The 16,704-nt window shown below is 45.4% G+C and overlaps 2 protein-coding genes and 1 long non-coding RNA gene across 3 annotated transcripts; 1 reads left to right on the top strand and 2 right to left on the bottom strand.

The window, feature by feature from the left end:
• Positions 1 to 476: 476 nt before the first annotated feature.
• Positions 477 to 3,591, top strand: znf622 (zinc finger protein 622). Its single transcript, XM_077723655.1, has 7 exons — positions 477 to 622; positions 1,298 to 1,883; positions 2,173 to 2,451; positions 2,515 to 2,677; positions 2,745 to 2,851; positions 3,171 to 3,317; positions 3,392 to 3,591. Exons 2-7 carry the CDS (start codon positions 1,304 to 1,306, stop codon positions 3,523 to 3,525), a joined length of 1,410 nt encoding a protein of 469 aa, XP_077579781.1. The 5' UTR covers positions 477 to 622; positions 1,298 to 1,303; the 3' UTR covers positions 3,526 to 3,591.
• A 476-nt stretch (positions 3,592 to 4,067) lies between these two features.
• On the bottom strand, positions 4,068 to 4,970 carry LOC144201206 (uncharacterized). Its single transcript, XR_013327291.1, has 2 exons — positions 4,828 to 4,970; positions 4,068 to 4,704 (listed from the first exon to the last, which is right to left on the bottom strand). It is a non-coding gene; the product is annotated as an uncharacterized LOC144201206 (long non-coding RNA).
• A 2,875-nt stretch (positions 4,971 to 7,845) lies between these two features.
• LOC144201204 (nuclear receptor coactivator 2-like) lies at positions 7,846 to 14,198 on the bottom strand. The gene is made up of 18 exons (XM_077723654.1): positions 14,101 to 14,198; positions 13,750 to 13,925; positions 13,586 to 13,680; positions 12,754 to 12,931; positions 12,475 to 12,654; positions 11,938 to 12,048; positions 11,713 to 11,853; positions 11,477 to 11,624; positions 10,642 to 11,404; positions 10,164 to 10,461; positions 9,969 to 10,094; positions 9,793 to 9,895; positions 9,558 to 9,720; positions 9,184 to 9,453; positions 8,908 to 8,985; positions 8,646 to 8,823; positions 8,434 to 8,563; positions 7,846 to 8,356 (listed from the first exon to the last, which is right to left on the bottom strand). Exons 1-18 carry the CDS (start codon positions 14,196 to 14,198, stop codon positions 8,227 to 8,229), a joined length of 3,366 nt encoding a protein of 1,121 aa, XP_077579780.1. The 3' UTR covers positions 7,846 to 8,226.
• Between the last annotated feature and the right edge of the window lie 2,506 nt (positions 14,199 to 16,704).

Raw genomic sequence — 16,704 nt, 5'->3', positions numbered from 1 at the left:
ACATTTCATTCCAGTGCGTATGTGCATGGCTAGTTTTGTTTTTTCTTCGACTGAATTCTCGTAAACACAAATGCAAACAAAATGTTTTTTTTTTGCCTCAAAAAAGAAAAAAAAATGATCATCCTATTCTGGGCAAAAAAACTTTACCAGTTGCGTCGTCACTTCCTGTTGCAGAGCTCGCATGCTCGATAAAGACGTTTGGGTTTTTACGCTCTAGCTAGCAATATGTATATAAATTTATGTGCTAACATGGAGAAAATAAACGTATCAACCAAATGCATGCCTTTTGTCATGCTTTTTTTTACCCATGTCAGGATTATTAGATCGGAAAATGAATGAATTACTATGGTTTAAGAGTGAAATAGTATATTTATCTTACTTTGAGACTAAAAAAGACCTAAAACGTATTTTATACATTTTGCCATGATAAAATAACTTGCTGTGGAGCACAGTTGACTTCTAATGCTGTAATTCCTTTTCCCACCACATTCGGCGCTATCAACATTTGAAGCCAACGAAGAAGAACAAGTTGAAGGGCTACCGTTACGTACTTCGATACTACCACGCGTAAATTCTTTTGTACAACAAGTTTCACCATTTACGTCAACGTCCCGCGCCCCACGTAAGTACTAACCGAAAATATGATATAATATGACTATAACACGAGGCTAAATAACCATTAGCCGCTTTTGTTTGGGGTTCTTTTGATTATAGTGACGTCCCGTGCAATGCTAAGCTAACGTTCCAAACGTGCGTTTATGCACTTAAAACATTTGAAATTGGCCAATAAAACACACTCGTTATATATCTTGCTGTCGTAATAATACATTTACCAACAATACATTCGGGGAAGTTAATCAAAGCATTTTGGGTAGGATTAGTATTTTTCCACAACGTCTTGTTGACGACAATAGACGTCCGATCGTGTATTTTTCTTCATCCAGCTGTGATTTGAAAGGAGTTTGTTTTACTGCCATCCCCCTCAGTTCAAACACACTATTAATGGTAGCTAATACGTGGAGGACAGTAATTTGGCACTCGATTCTGACTACTGTTTACCATCTTCTAGTTGTTCCATCCTAAACAGTGTATTAGAGGACCCCCACTTTTCCCATCAGCAATTCTGGTTGTGACGTCATAAATCAGAAAGGATCGTGTCTACTTTTCTAGTGCTATGCTAGCAAGTTGACGTAATGCCGGGACTATAGCTAGCACGCGAGCTAACAGACTGCAAAAAATGGCATTTTTTTTAAATTTAAAAAAATAAATAAATAAACTCGTTCTGTGACCATTTCAGGCCGCCATGTCGTCTTACACCTGCATCAGCTGCCGCGTGGCGTTCGCCGACGGCGATCTTCAGCGCGCCCACTATAAGAGCGACTGGCACCGCTACAACCTGAAGCGCAAGGTCGCCGACATGCCGCCCGTCAACGCCGACGACTTCCGGGCGCGCGTCCTCTCGCAGCGTGGGGTCGGCGAGGACGGTGCGCGCCAGGCGTCCGGCGAGATGTGCGCCCTCTGCCACAAGAAGTTCTCCAGCGCCAACGCCTTCAATGACCACATGCGCTCACAGCGCCACCTGGCGGCCGAGCGCCGACGGGTGGATCAAATCAACCGCAAGAATTTGGAGAAAGGTCTGGGCGCCGACGACAAGGCCGACAGGGACGCCAGGAACGCCGCTCTGCGCCTGGCCCTGGGGGGCGTACGTGGGGAAGAGCCGCCCGAGGGGGGCGGGGACGAGGCGGAGGGGGCGTCGGCGGCGCCACCGTTGAAGAGCATCCCGGAAAAGCCTCCACGCCAAGTGTGGTTTGAAGAGCAGGCCAAGCGCAGGGGGCACCAAATGGACGACCAAGAAGAAGAAAAAGAGGACGAGGAGGAGGAAGGTAAAAGATTTCCAATTCAGATTGGCCGGAATGCGTTTTTTTAGCCTTACTATACTATGTCGTTTTTCTTTTTTTTTTTTACCAAAAAAGCGCTCTATTCAACCTTAAAGCCTTTTAAAATGATTAGCAAAAACTTGCAATTTAGTTCAAAATAAGGTCACGAACAAATGGCGTTGACATTTTTCTCGTGAATGAACTTTTATTAGTCCAATGGGAAAAATCAAGCTGTCATTTTGTTGACTTTTTGAAAAGGCTGTTTCCCCGCTTTAAATATAATTTGTGCTCACAGAGGAGTGGGAGGACATGGACGACGACGACGAAGAGGAGGAGTTAGATGAGGAGGAGGAAGAGAACATGGAGGAAGATGAAGAAGAGGAGGGGGAAGGCGGCGACGACAAGGAGCAGAGCGCCACCCTCCCCGGCTCCATCCCCGTGACCGAGTGCATGTTCTGCACTCATCGCTCCAAGACGCTAGTGCGCAACGTAGCCCACATGACGCGCGTCCACGGCTTCTTCATCCCGGACCTGCAGTACCTGACCGACCTGCAGGGGTTGCTCCGCTACCTGGGTTAGTCCCCGCCCACTGCGATCACATGGCCCAATTTTAACTCTTTTGACGCTTTTGCGGCAGGCGAAAAGGTGGGAGCGGGCAACGTGTGCCTGTGGTGCAACCAGAGGGGGCGCTCCTTCTACTCCACCGAAGCCGTGCGCACCCACATGGCCGACAAGGGTCATTGCAAGCTCTTCACGGACGGCGATGCCGCGCTGGAGTTTGCCGATTTTTACGACTTCAGGTCGGCGTCGTGGCTCCACTTTTGGAATGCGTGGAATATTAATAACGCTAAAAATGTGATGTTACAGGAGCAGCTACCCAGACAGAAGTGGCGACGATGACGACGACGACGATCTTCCCGGCGACAAGGACGTACATTATGACGATGAGACCATGGAACTCGTACTACCGTCAGGTCAGTTTTTTTTTTTTTTTTTTTAATGATTTCTACTTTTTATCATTTGTCTTGATAGCAAACCTGCCACATTGAATTAATGATAAAGCCATGGTTTGGATGGCTTCCATCTGGCAAATGTTCAAATTCAAACTTTGTTAAATCCAAAGACATTTTTTCAACAATTTTAAAAATTCGATTGTCTATTTGGTACTCAAAAAAATGATGGTTATATGTGCATAAATTAGACTTGACATGTTGTTTTGATATGGTCATTTATTTCAAAATAGATGAAATGCTTTAAAAAATTCGATGTTAATGAGTTGTTGTTTTCTTGCAGGCTCACGGGTGGGCCACCGCTCCCTCATGCGCTACTACAAGCAACGCTTCGGCACCGAGCGCACGCTGGTCCCGAGCCGCGACACCCGCGCCGTGGGACGCGTCCTGCGTCATTACAAAGCGCTGGGATGGACAGGACACGCGGCGGGTAAGCCTCATTTTTGCCAAAACGTGCACCCGACCTTAGCTAGCAATCTCGTCACACCTTTGGTTTGTGTTCAGGCGCGGTGGGAGTTCGCGGCATCCGTCGCGACATGCAGTTTGTGCAAATCATGAAGTCCAAGTGGATGCTGAAGATGGGCATGAATCACAACACCACCAGGCAGAAGCATTTTCGCCCGCAAGTCATATTCTGAGCGGCCAGCCCAAATTTTCACTGGGACCAAAATGGATTCCCAAAATAAAGGATCTTTTGAAATGCACTGGCTATTTTGGTGCTTTCATATTTCCTTTATTCCTCCTCCGAAGCACTACTTTGTGTCAAACAATAGTACAACGTCAAGTTGGAGTGCTAAAAACAGTCATTCGGAGTATACAGAGCATTGATGCTTTTATTCTGAAGGGCTGTTTCCGAATGGCTGGGACGTCTGATGGTATTTTTTAAGATGTTCCATTTTTTTCCCAGTTATTTGGACATGTGGATGGAGAAACTAACGACTGTTGCGCTCAAATTGAAGAACTTTTCTGGAGCTCCAGCTGGAAAAACTGAAGAAGAGGAGAGACCATCGCCAGTAAAGGTCTTATTTTTTGGATTTTTTTACCCACCCACCCTTAAATAGTTGTAAAACAAGCAAATGATAGACAGATTGAACCTTTTAAACATCTATTTTAGAACTCTAAATTCATGTCATTTAATGTATTTGTCCATTAGAGCCGTAAAAAAGGACTTAATGCAAAGTTTTGCGAATAAAAATAATTTATTTACAATCCATCAATGATAAATTAAACAGCAGCGAGCGACAGATGGCAAAAAAGCAGCGCTTTTTGACAAAATATATTGATTTCTATGGTAATCTTCAAACACCTCGTAACTTATAATGTAAATATGCACAAAAGGAACATTGACAAATTTTTCCAGTCATGATTAAAATGTCCTAAATATCATTAAATGGCATTATTAGTAAGACCAAAAATACTTGATGCAACTTCTAAGGCAAAAAGGGACATTCTGCAGTTAGACATAAAAATAGTAGCCATCTAGCAGGTAAGAAAAGTCATGTACAATTTCACACATTGTATATGTATTCATATATTTGATTCATTATTTGCCAGCCAAGGTAAGACTATTTAACCCAAATGTAAAAATACTTGTGCCATATTCTCAGCTAAGGGCAAATACATTTGTGTCAAGATAGAAATAAACTCCACCAAATGTTAATTTATAAAATTCAATAAACACGTTTGGCAGTAAGAAAGTTGTTAATGTGTTTTCTTAGTTTTAATGCTTGATTTTGTTACCGCGTATCGTGTCGTATTTACAAGTGTCCCCAAATCCATTGGATCAAAAGCTTCCAGAATGCTCAGCAGCAGAAGTTCTAGAAAACAACCATTTTTTGGATTATTAATGACTGTTATGTTTGTAAAATTGTTCTTTTTCCAAATAGACAATGGAATAATAGCTGGGGTGATATTGATAGATTTGTCCAAGTGTTACTCACAGAGTTGACGTCCCCGTCTTGTGCCAGCATGTCCATTCCCGCCATCTGATCCAGGACCATATTACCGTCATCCAACTTGGACACAAATAACACGATGACAATTCATTGAACATGTATAGTAAGGCTTTTTTCTTCGAAAAACGACATAGTATAGTAAAGCTTTTTTTTCCAAAAGACGACATAGTATAGTAAGGCTTTTTTCTTCGAAAAAAAACGACATAGTATAGTAAGGATTTTTTCTTGAAAAAAACGACATAGTATAGTAAGGCTTTTTTCTTGAAAAAAACGACATAGTATAGTAAGGCTTTTTTCTTGAAAAAACGACATAGTATAGTAAGGCTTTTTTCTTGAAAAAAACGACATAGTATAGTAAGGCTTTTTTCTTGAAAAAAACGACATAGTATAGTAAGGATTTTTTCTTGAAAAAAACGACATAGTATAGTAAGGCTTTTTTCTTGAAAAAAACGACATAGTATAGTAAGGCTTTTTTCTTGAAAAAACGACATAGTATAGTAAGGCTTTTTTCTTGAAAAAAACGACATAGTATAGTAAGGCTTTTTTCTTGAAAAAAACGACATAGTATAGTAAGGCTTTTTTCTTGAAAAAACAACATAGTATAGTAAGGCTTTTTTCTTGAAAAAAACGACATAGTATAGTAAGGCTTTTTTCTTGAAAAAAACGACATAGTATAGTAAGGCTTTTTTCTTGAAAAAAACGACATAGTATACTAAGGATTTTTTCTTGAAAAAAACGACATAGTATAGTAAGGCTTTTTTCTTGAAAAAAACGACATAGTATAGTAAGGCTTTTTTCTTGAAAAAACGACATAGTATAGTAAGGCTTTTTTCTTGAAAAAAACGACATAGTATAGTAAGGCTTTTTTCTTGAAAAAAACGACATAGTATAGTAAGGCTTTTTTCTTGAAAAAAACGACATAGTATAGTAAGAATTTTTTCTTGAAAAAAACGACATAGTATAGTAAGGCTTTTTTTCTTGAAAAAAACGACATAGTATAGTAAGGCTTTTTTCTTGAAAAAACGACATAGTATAGTAAGGCTTTTTTCTTGAAAAAAACGACATAGTATAGTAAGGCTTTTTTCTTGAAAAAAACGACATAGTATAGTAAGGCTTTTTTCTTGAAAAAAACGACATAGTATAGTAAGGCTTTTTTCTTGAAAAAACGACATAGTATAGTAAGGCTTTTTTCTTGAAAAAAACGACATAGTATAGTAAGGCTTTTTTCTTGAAAAAAACGACATAGTATAGTAAGGCTTTTTTCTTGAAAAAAACGACATAGTATAGTAAGGCTTTTTCTTCAAAAAACGACATAGTATAGTAAGGCTTTTTTCTTGAAAAAAACGACATAGTATAGTAAGGCTTTTTTCTTGAAAAAAACGACATAGTATAGTAAGGCTTTTTTCTTCAAAAAAACGACATAGTATAGTAAGGCTTTTTTCTTCAAAAAAACGACATAGTATAGTAAGGCTTTTTTCTTGAAAAAAACGACATAGTATAGTAAGGCTTTTTTCTTGAAAAAACGACATAGTATAGTAAGGCTTTTTTCTTGAAAAAAACGACATAGTATAGTAAGGCTTTTTTCTTGAAAAAAACGACATAGTATAGTAAGGCTTTTTTCTTGAAAAAAACGACATAGTATAGTAAGGCTTTTTCTTCAAAAAACGACATAGTATAGTAAGGCTTTTTTCTTGAAAAAAACGACATAGTATAGTAAGGCTTTTTTCTTGAAAAAAACGACATAGTATAGTAAGGCTTTTTTCTTGAAAAAAACGACATAGTATAGTAAGGCTTTTTTCTTGAAAAAAACGACATAGTATAGTAAGGCTTTTTTCTTGAAAAAAACGACATAGTATAGTAAGGCTTTTTTCTTGAAAAAACGACATAGTATAGTAAGGCTTTTTTCTTGAAAAAAACGACATAGTATAGTAAGGCTTTTTTCTTGAAAAAAACGACATAGTATAGTAAGGCTTTTTTCTTGAAAAAAACGACATAGTATAGTAAGGCTTTTTCTTCAAAAAACGACATAGTATAGTAAGGCTTTTTTCTTGAAAAAAACGACATAGTATAGTAAGGCTTTTTTCTTGAAAAAAACGACATAGTATAGTAAGGCTTTTTTCTTGAAAAAAACGACATAGTATAGTAAGGCTTTTTTCTTGAAAAAAACGACATTGTATTGTAAGGCTTTTTCTTCAAAAAACGACATAGTATAGTAAGGCTTTTTTCTTGAAAAAAACGACATAGTATAGTAAGGCTTTTTTCTTGAAAAAAACGACATAGTATAGTAAGGCTTTTTTCTTGAAAAAAACGACATAGTATAGTAAGGCTTTTTTCTGGAAAAAAACGACATAGTATAGTAAGGCTTTTTTCTTGAAAAAAAACGACATAGTATAGTAAGGCTTTTTTCTTGAAAAAAACGACTTAGTATAGTAAGGCTTTTTTCTTCAAAAAACGACATAGTATAGTAAGGCTTTTTTCTTCAAAAAACAACATAGTATAGTAAGGCTTTTTTCTTGAAAAAAACGACATAGTTTAGTAAGGCTTTTTTCTTGAAAAAAACGACATAGTATAGTAAGGCTTTTTTCTTGAAAAAAACGACATAGTATAGTAAGGCTTTTTTCTTCAAAAAAACAACATAGTATAGTAAGGCTTTTTTCTTCAAAAAACGACATAGTATAGTAAGGCTTATTTCTTGAAAAAAACGACATAGTATAGTAAGGCTTTTTTCTTGAAAAAAATGACATTGTATAGTAAGGCTTTTTTCTTGAAAAAAAACGACATAGTATAGTAAGACTTTTTTTCTTGAAAAAAACGACATAGTATAGTAAGGCTTTTTTCTTGAAAAAAAAACGACATAGTATAGTAAGGCTTTTTTCTTGAAAAAAACGACATAGTATAGTAAGGCTTTTTTCTTGAAAAAACGACATAGTATAGTAAGGCTTTTTTCTTCAAAAAAACGACAGTATAGTAAGGCTTTTTATCGGAAAAAACGACATAGTATAGTAAGGCTTTTTTCTTGAAAAAAACGACATAGTATAGTAAGGCTTTTTTCTTGAAAAAAACGACATAGTATAGTAAGGCTTTTTTCTTGAAAAAACGACATAGTATAGTAAGGCTTTTTTCTTCAAAAAAACGACAGTATAGTAAGGCTTTTTTCTTGAAAAAAATGACATAATATAGTAAGGCTTTTTTCTTCAAAAAAACAACATAGTATAGTAAGGCTTCATCGGAAAAAAACGACATAGTATAGTAAGGCATTTTTGTTGCAAAAAAACAGCTCAGTAAGATTTTTTTTGCAAAACATAAAACATTGTATAAAAAAGCATTACTGTACTATGTCGTTATTTTGAGAACAATGACACTATATTAAGGCTTAAAATAAAGCTATAAAGCGGATGAAATGAACCCTACCTGTTCCGGGTGCACGACGTTGCCGACGTTGGCAGACATGTTGCCGTTGAGATGATCGTAGGCATTGGCGCCAGAAAACGACGCCTGCTGCACTTGAAACACGCTGGAAAAGACAAACGCAACCACGTGAACATCCCTAAGATCAACGCGCCATGGGAGGCGGGGCCCAAACGAACTCACTTGTTGGCGGGTTGCATCCACGCGCCAAGGTCGGTGTAGGCGGGCGCCGCCCCTCCCTGCATTTGCATGCCGGGTGACAACATGGACGCCGAGTCCAAATGAGGATGAGGAGGAGGATGGCTGAGGCCTCCTGGGAATTTGGCAAAAAAAAAATTTGGATGGTGAATCCAGAGTAACGATTAGTACAAGCTAGCAAGTGACGTAGCGACTACCATAGCTGTGCGTGGCGTAGCCGTAGTGTTGACCCAGGCGAGAGTTGGCCCCCACGGAAGCCATGTGGACAGCCATCACGGCGTCGTGTTGTTGTTGTTGTTGTTGTTGACGTTGTCGTAAGTGGTTGCTGAGGTACTCGCGGTGTCGCTGCGCTAACATCTGCGCGTTGAACGAGCCCTGCAGAGACACAACGACAAACAAAAAAAGCCTTGTGTTAACTGCACTAATAGTAGCTAATTGTCAAATAATAACAAGTCGGACCTGGTTGGGAAGGTTGGACCTGAGAGGTAGATTGAGGGCGGGCACACCAGTCATCCTGTTCATGATTGGCTGACGGTTCTACAAGGGAAAAAAGTTGATGAAAGTGAGAGAGAGAAAAAAGAAAGCTAAATTCATGACCGGCAGCCATCTTGGGACAGAATAGGTCACCATAAAAGACACTCAAATGTGGGACTTCAGACTCTTTCTGTCCCAAGATGGCCGACAAAACACACATCAGATGTTTAGCGCAAGATATTTGAGGGTTTGCACTGGTACCTGAAGCTGCAATCGGTGCTGCAGCTGCATCCGGAGGTTGTTGGGCTGGGACGCCAACGGCAGCCCGTCGCCGGGTCGGGCGCCGCCCACTCGTTGCCCCTGCGCGCCGGGCATCCTCATGACGGGCGGGTAGCCTGCCACCCGCTGCTGTCCGAGTTGGCAGAGGAAGGAGGCGTCTGGGGGCCCGTAGCCGTAGTGCTGAACGCACGCGGGGTGCTTGACGTCGGCCGTCAGGTCCGAGGGAGCGAAAAGCTGCTCCGACACGGCACCCTGAAACAATTACAAACATCAATAGTCTATTCCTTCCCTGTCATTGACAGTTACAGACGTCCAATTGGATCAAGTGCATATTTGTGGGCGGAGTTGTGGCTCACCTGCCCGGCCATGCTCGGGATCCCCAGCATCTTGTCCAGTTCCTCCAGACCCTCGTAGTTCTTCAGCACGGAGCACAGCTGGTTGAGGAGCGCCCCCTCGTCGGCCGGGCCCTCGGGAGCCGCCCCCCCGCAGCACCCTGCGCCGTCATCCCCGTAGGGCGACCTGAGAAGGGGGTGGGGCGTTGGGATCACGGGTCAGATTTAGTTTGAGAGGACTTGGGTTTAAATTGCTTACCCGCGTTGGCCGCCGTAGAGCTCCAGCGTCATCCCGTCGGGCCACGGCGCCGTCTGATTGGGCGGCGCGTGCCGCTGGTAGCCCGGGTTCGCTAACTCCATCTCTGATTGGACAAGGAGGAGAAGGTCAACGTGGGCGGGTGTGCTTGGATGTCGGCTAAACTTGGCTCGGCTCACCTCCGCCGGCCATCAGGTGCGTGCCGACCAGTGAGCGCGTGGGGACGGCGTCGGGCACGGTCCGAGTCGCCCACGGCACCCCCGCGGACCCCCAATTGTGCTGCCCCGGACCGGGCGACAAAAAGCCTGTCGGGGAAAGAAGGCGTTTTAGAGGGAGGCGGGGCGTCTACGGACACCAATCTCGTGCGTACTTACCCGCGTGCTTGACGGCGGCGCCCGCCTGGTTTCCCATCATGCTTTGCGGCGGCCGCAGTAACGGATAGGGCCCGTCGTTCCGGAGAGCCTCCTGCGATAGGCTCCTGATGGGCGGGGCCGGGGAAGGAAAGGGGCGGCGCTGCTCCCCGTGGGCCCCGCCCACCTCGTGCGGGACATCCGGCGCCATGACGACCGGGGACGCCGTCGGAGGAGGGGGAAGTCCCCGCGGGAGCGACGAATCCGTCGAGTCGTGATGGTGAAGAAGGCCGCTGGTGTCCAGGAGCTCTTCAAGATCATTCTGGAGACAATAATAAAAATAATGAGATTGAAAATTCAAAACCCTCAATTTTAGGGAATTCATTTTCTTTAAAAAACGACATAGAATAGTAAGACTTTTTTCTTGACAAAACGACATAGTATAGTAAAGCAACCCTCCCTCTCGCCCATAACTGTGAGGCTTGCGCGACTGGGCACCCACCTGATCAAAAATGGCGTCCTGCTTCTCCGTCTTGACGGCGGCGGCGGCGTCGACCCCGACCTCCATCTTCACGGCCTTGTCGGGCACCAGGTTGTCGTCGCGGTCCAGCAGGTAGCGCAAGAGCACGTTGTCCTTCTTCTTGGGGCTCTGGGGCTCCCGCCTGGCGCCCCGCTCCCCCCCTCCGGGGAGGGGGGGGTCCTTGCCCGTGGCCTGGGCCGTCAGCTTGGCCATTTCCACCGGCGACGGAGAGCTGCCGTTCTGAAGCAGCCGGTGCAAGATTTTGTGTTTCTCCTTCAGCGAGGCCGAGTGGTCGCCGTGCGTCGCCCCCGGCCCGCCGCCGTCGTCGGCGGGCTCCTCGGCCGGCGCCCCCTCCGGGGAAGGGTGGGGCTCGCCGTCCGGCTTGGCGGTGAGGAGCCGCAGGAGTTGCGTACGACCCTCGCCGCTCAAAAGGCGCTCCGGCTCGTCCGCCTCGTCCCCGGATGTTTCCGAAGAGCGCGGCGTCTCGGGAGACGGGGTCCCGACCGGGGGAGGGAGGGGGGCGTCGGGGTCCAGGTGGTCGCCACCGATAGACGGCGGGGAACGGAGGCCGTTGAGCGGTGAGCTGGAAGCCGAGGTGACGTCGGGACTCCCCAGGGGTGAAAGGACGCCCGGTGCTGACGCCTGTCCATCCGACTGCGGTGAAGACACGCACAAGTGGTTGGCGGAGATTTCGCCGGCGCCGGCGTCTGGGGAGGGGTCCGGCGGGACGCCGCTCATGGTCTCCCTGAGTAAAAAGAAATAAAAATGATGAAGTATTTTGTTTTTAAACACACCCAGGAAGGAAGGAAGTGATTACCTCTGTAGCACGTGCAGCGACAGGTAGCGCTGCGGCTCGTCGGTGGCGGGCGAGCGCACCAGCTCGCTTTTGGTGTGCGCCCACACCGCCGTGCCGTCGGACAGCGCGAAGCGGTACAGGGGGCTGAGGGCGTGGCCATTTCTCAAGACTGCCGCCAAACAAAAACAACAACAAAAAAATGAAGAAGAAGAAGCGAGCATGGTGGCGGCGGCAACGAATTGTGATCTTTTCCTCACCGTCTTGCTGATGGCGCTTGGCGAAGGAGACGTCGCCGTCGTTCTGGAGGTGGAAGCGGCGGATGCAACGCCGCACCAGATCTTCCCAGCCGGCTTTGGTGGAGGCTCGGAGCGAGGCCACGTCCAGGGAGGTGATTTTGCCTGAGGTGGGCCGGAGAGGGGGGTTAGGGGACGACATTTTTGGCAAAGTGGCCAGGGCGCCATTTCCATTTTTTTTTGCCTCACCCTGGAGGTCCTGTCTCGTGGTGAAGCTCTCGTAGGACGGCGCCGCCGCCGCTTCCCGCTCCTTGGCCGCCGGGACTCTTCTGGCCACGCAGATGAGGCACGACTGCAGATCTAGGGGGCGCCAAAGAGACATTTTGAAGGAGGACCGCATTGGCCGTCGGATTTCGCCGCCACACCCCGTTGCGGGGCGGAGCTTGTTTTAGCAAAAAGAATTTTGACATCAAGAGCCCAAATGTTAAACTGTGGGGGTCAATTTAGCCACGCCTTCCATCAGAAGCAGCATAAAAAATGCAAATGGCCGGGAGCCGCATGTGGCTTGAGAGCCACGTGTGTGTCGCCACCCCTGATTTAAAGCCTGTCAAAAAACAAGCCATTCATTTTCCCGGCAGAGATCTCAAATTAGCGCCACATGTCGTCGGCTAATCGGCATTTCCCGAAGGACGAGTGGTGACGGAATGGGGACGGAACGGGGACGAGAGGCCAGAGGACAAAAAAAAAACGAAAATCTGTGGTCTTTTAGCGAGAGATTGCGCTTACCTTCCCCTTCTTCCCTCATGCTTTTGGGCTGGGAGACGGCAAAGCACTGCATGCTTTCGTACTCCTGCTGGGGCGTGGCTTCCAGCCCCTCGCCGTCCGCCGTCGACGGCTTGACCAACATGCGGCAGGTGAACGCGTGGCTGTTCCTATTGGACGGTTCGCCGCCACCGCACTGGTTGCCTAGACATTAGAAAGAAAAAATAATAATAATTAAAAACAAAATTTGGTCTGGCTGTCCAATTCCTCTGGACTGAGAAGGTTGGCAGCACCAGTTCGCACCGTGGCTTTTGGGGAGCAGGTTTCGGACAAATTGGTGGTGGTCGTCCGGGTGCAAGATGTCGTAGACGCTGGTGCGGATGAGCTCCTCCTGCCGGTAGCGTAAATAATGGCTGACGTTCTCCGACACAAAGACCACGTCGCCCTCCGCGTTGACCACGAAGAAGAAGCCGTCCAGAGCCTGCCCGGCAACAAATGACAATATGTTTAGATTATAATAAGGGTGTCCTCCACCCACTGCAACCCTGGTGAGTATAAGCGACACAGGAAATAAATGAATTAGTTTTTAACAAGCAATAATTAGGCTCACAGGTATCAAAGTGGTGGCCCGGGGGCCAAATCTGGCCCGCCGCATCATTTTGTTTGGCCCGGGAAAGTCAATCATTTCTGTTTTTGGATCAAATTCAAATGAAGCGTATAGATGTATTTTACATTTCCTGACTTTTAAATCAATAATTGTTATTTTTTAATCCATTTTTTCTGTTTTTAGTTCAAAAATCATTTAGTAAAATCAAAAATATATATATAAACAATCTAAAATAAACATTGATTTAGATCTATAAAAAAACGGAATATTAAGGCTCTTTAATCCAGTTCTATTAATCAATTTATTAAAAAAAATCTAAATATCATATCTAAAATAGAACCAACCCTAGTCTGACACTTGATTTAGCCAATATACGCTATCGCTAACATACATACTGTCTTTTCCTTTTTTTCTTCCCTCCTCACTCACGCACACACACACACACACTCTGTCCGTGACAGCCGCCGGTAATCGGCTTCCGGTGGATCTTTTTTTCTTTTTTTTTTTTAGACTAGGTCGGGGCCTCACCTCCAGCATCATGGGCCCCAGCGCGTCCTTGTCGATGACGGCGCGCCCGCTGGACGAAACGTCGGCCATCTGTACTTCGTCGACCGGAGCTTTCTCTGCCAAAGACAAATTCGGAGCCCCCGATTGGTCGAGCGCTTTTTTTTCGGCGTCCGGTCCTCCCTTACCGTGCTCTTTGATGTGTCGGATCTGCTTGACCGTCTCCTTGAGGATGACGCACTTGTCGGGCTTGACGTGGAGGTCGTCCATGTCGTTGATGTTGGCGAAGATCAGCTCGGCCAATTCCGACACGTATTTGTTCTCCCGCTGGCGGTTGGGACGCTCGCCGGCGTTCCTCTTGGGGCTGCGTTCCGTCGTGACGGATTGGACGTCCGGGATTGCCGTCAATGGCGACCGGCCGGTGGACAAAAAAATACATTCAAATTAGTACAGATGAAAATGACAAGGACATTAAAACTTGTGTCCCATCCGTTTTAACAACAACAATAATATTGACATCATCCAAAATGGCGGCCGACCTTGGTCCCAGGGTTTCAGGGGGGCGCTCCTTCCTCTTGTGGGACTCCATTCCCGGGTCAGGCTCGTGGCTGGCGTGGCCGGCGTGGCCGCTGCTCATGATGGGCGGATCTCAGCGCAGCCTAAACGAGGGTGACGTGTACGTTAAGGGACAAACTGGCCTTCTTTTTTTGCTAACATGCTAATCAATAAACACACTTGAACAACAACAACAAACGCATGCTAGCTTAACCTCAAGTGGGCGGGACCCGTTTAATGAGGGCGAAAGTAATAAGTGCCATTGACGGCGGTTGAGTCCAATCGGTTTTGAGTGGGAGGGGCCAATCCCTGCCTTGCTGGGAACGGTGCCGAAAGACGAGCATCCACATCCAGTTTCAGTCAATTGGAAGTCTATCGGTGTCAATGGCAGTTCCTTTTACTCACTTTCTTGTCACTTTAAAAAGGGTTAAATTGTTAAAACCTATATCAACACCTCCCAGGGTCATTGTCGGTTGGCTGGCACGGGAGAAGAAGTGGCCGCCGGCCGCGTCACCTGACCGTTACATAATCGCCGGCCGACCCGGCGGGGTAAAGAAGGAAGGCGGGATAAGGAGACGGCGGCGAAAACAAGAGCGCGGGGGAGGGGCTGGCCGAAAGAAAAAAAAAAATAGCACGTGCGCTAACCGAGAGCCAAGCGCGGCAGACGTGGCCGGAGGGGGCGGGGCATCTGTCACTTTAAATGAATAATTAGGCCCCCAGGAAGAGGAGGAGGAGCTCGGCCTCATTAAGAAGAAGGACGGCCATGAAAACGGAGAGCCACGGAGGAGGGAACATGGCGGAGGCGGAGGGGAGGTCACAAAAACAACAACAGGTGGTCTCCGCCACGCTAGCAAAAAAAGCGGAGATGTCCACTCCGTGTCAAGGGGAGGGTCGGCCGGAAATGCTCATCCATTTTGGATCAGAGAGATCATAAGCAGAGTTGCCCATCATTTGTCGGTTGCTAGCGCCGCGCTAGCTAGTACAGATGGAGAGAATAACGTGGCTAGCAGGCTAGCTAACGCTGCAGCTCACTCTGGGTGGGCAATGTTGTCATTTTCAGTGGGCGGGGCCAAGTTCATTCAAAATTTGTTGTTAAACCTGACTTTTATGGATGTCAAGAGGAAGCACCAAAGTGCAGCCATGCCCAAAACGGGACAGCAAGTCGGCCATTTTGGTTCAAATTGAGGAAGTCGGCCATTTTGGTTCAAATTGCCCGTCTCTGTTCAGTTTCAATTCAGTGGTTGCTGCAAACTGCACAAAAAAAGGGCCATTGGCTTTATGGCTGCCGGCCGTTGCCGTGGACGACGCGCTCCGGTCCAGACTGGGAGGGGTCAATCATTTCAAGAGCCGCTAAACCATTGGTCGAGAAAACACGGGCTCACCTATGAAATATCAACGTGGGGACACATGGCGGCAATTTGGCACACTGTTGGATCTAGGCATGTAGACGCAACAATTGATTTGAAAATATGAAATTTGGTGGAATGGTTTAGCATGAGGAAAGCTACAAAAAAGTCTCAAGAAGCTATGCCAAAAAAGATACAACAACAAAGATAAAAACAATACAATAAGTCGGCCATTTTGGATCAGGGCATGTATACGCAACAACAAGTCCCTGAAGCCAGTTGCACTTGAAATTTGGTGGGATGGTTTAACAAAAAAGTTTCAACGGGCTATGTTGGAAAAGATACAACAAGTCGGCCATTTTGGATACAAGAATTTGCAAACTTTGCATCCGAGACGGCGAGTGGACGCCAAGCGTCCGTCCTTTGAAAAGAGTGCCGGCAAGCTTTTAAGCTCTTTAAGGTGTCTCTCAACCACGAACATGTGACCGCCACAACAACAAAAAAAAAGCAAATACGAACATGCAAAGTCCTTTTTAAAAGACTTTTGGAGGAATTTCGCCTTTGTGCTTTGCTGGAAATCAATTTTGGGGGCACTCGTTTTGCTGACTACATTATTTTCATTATTATTATTTGAATGACTACCTAACTTTTAGTAATCATTGATAAAAATGTTTTACTTGATGTTACAACCAATCTGTTAAATTGTAAACGGAGACTTTGCGGGCACATTGACCGCACACATGCTAACTTTACTTTTTTTTTAAAAATGGCAGTAGTTTTGGTATATTCACGGCTAGAACACTAATTTTGGTAACTGGATGAACAAAAGTCTCAAGGACCCATAAGCAAAACTTAACAGGAGGTCAGCCATGTTGGTTTCGAGTCAATGTTTCAACATTGTCTAATTTCTGGGACAATTCATTTAAAAATTCAGCCCCCGACACCCTTTTAACCTACTGACATGAAATTTGGTGGACACATATATGACAACTAGACGCACAAAAACGTCTCATGGACCCAAAAGCAAAACCAAACAGGAAGTCGGCCATGTTGGTTTCAAGTCAATGTTTCAACATTGTCTCAATACTGGGACAGTCTCTAAAAAATTCAGCCCCCGACCCCCATTTTACCCACTGACATGAAATTTAGTGGACAGATCTATGACAACCAGACCCACAAAAAAGTCTCTTGGACCCCTAACCAAAACCAAACAGAAAGTCTCAAAACTAGCACTTTGTGTCC

The sequence above is a fragment of the Stigmatopora nigra genome, chromosome 9, assembly GCF_051989575.1.
Source record: "Stigmatopora nigra isolate UIUO_SnigA chromosome 9, RoL_Snig_1.1, whole genome shotgun sequence".
Classification (NCBI taxonomy): domain Eukaryota; kingdom Metazoa; phylum Chordata; class Actinopteri; order Syngnathiformes; family Syngnathidae; genus Stigmatopora; species Stigmatopora nigra.
The sequence above is the reverse complement of the archived record's forward strand: the minus strand, read 5'-3'. Positions and strand labels throughout refer to the sequence as shown.

Coding starts and splice junctions, on each gene's coding strand:
- znf622 (XM_077723655.1), top strand. CDS start 1,304: ATGTCGTCTTACACCTGCATCAGCTGCCGCGTGGCGTTCGCCGACGGC. Junction 1,884..2,172: donor AGAGGACGAGGAGGAGGAAG/GTAAAAGATTTC, acceptor TTGTGCTCACAG/AGGAGTGGGAGGACATGGAC. Junction 2,452..2,514: donor GGGGTTGCTCCGCTACCTGG/GTTAGTCCCCGC, acceptor CTTTTGCGGCAG/GCGAAAAGGTGGGAGCGGGC.
- LOC144201204 (XM_077723654.1), bottom strand. CDS start 14,198: ATGAGCAGCGGCCACGCCGGCCACGCCAGCCACGAGCCTGACCCGGGA. Junction 13,926..14,100: donor CCTGAAACCCTGGGACCAAG/GTCGGCCGCCAT, acceptor GACGGAACGCAG/CCCCAAGAGGAACGCCGGCG. Junction 11,854..11,937: donor CACGAGACAGGACCTCCAGG/GTGAGGCAAAAA, acceptor GGCCCACCTCAG/GCAAAATCACCTCCCTGGAC.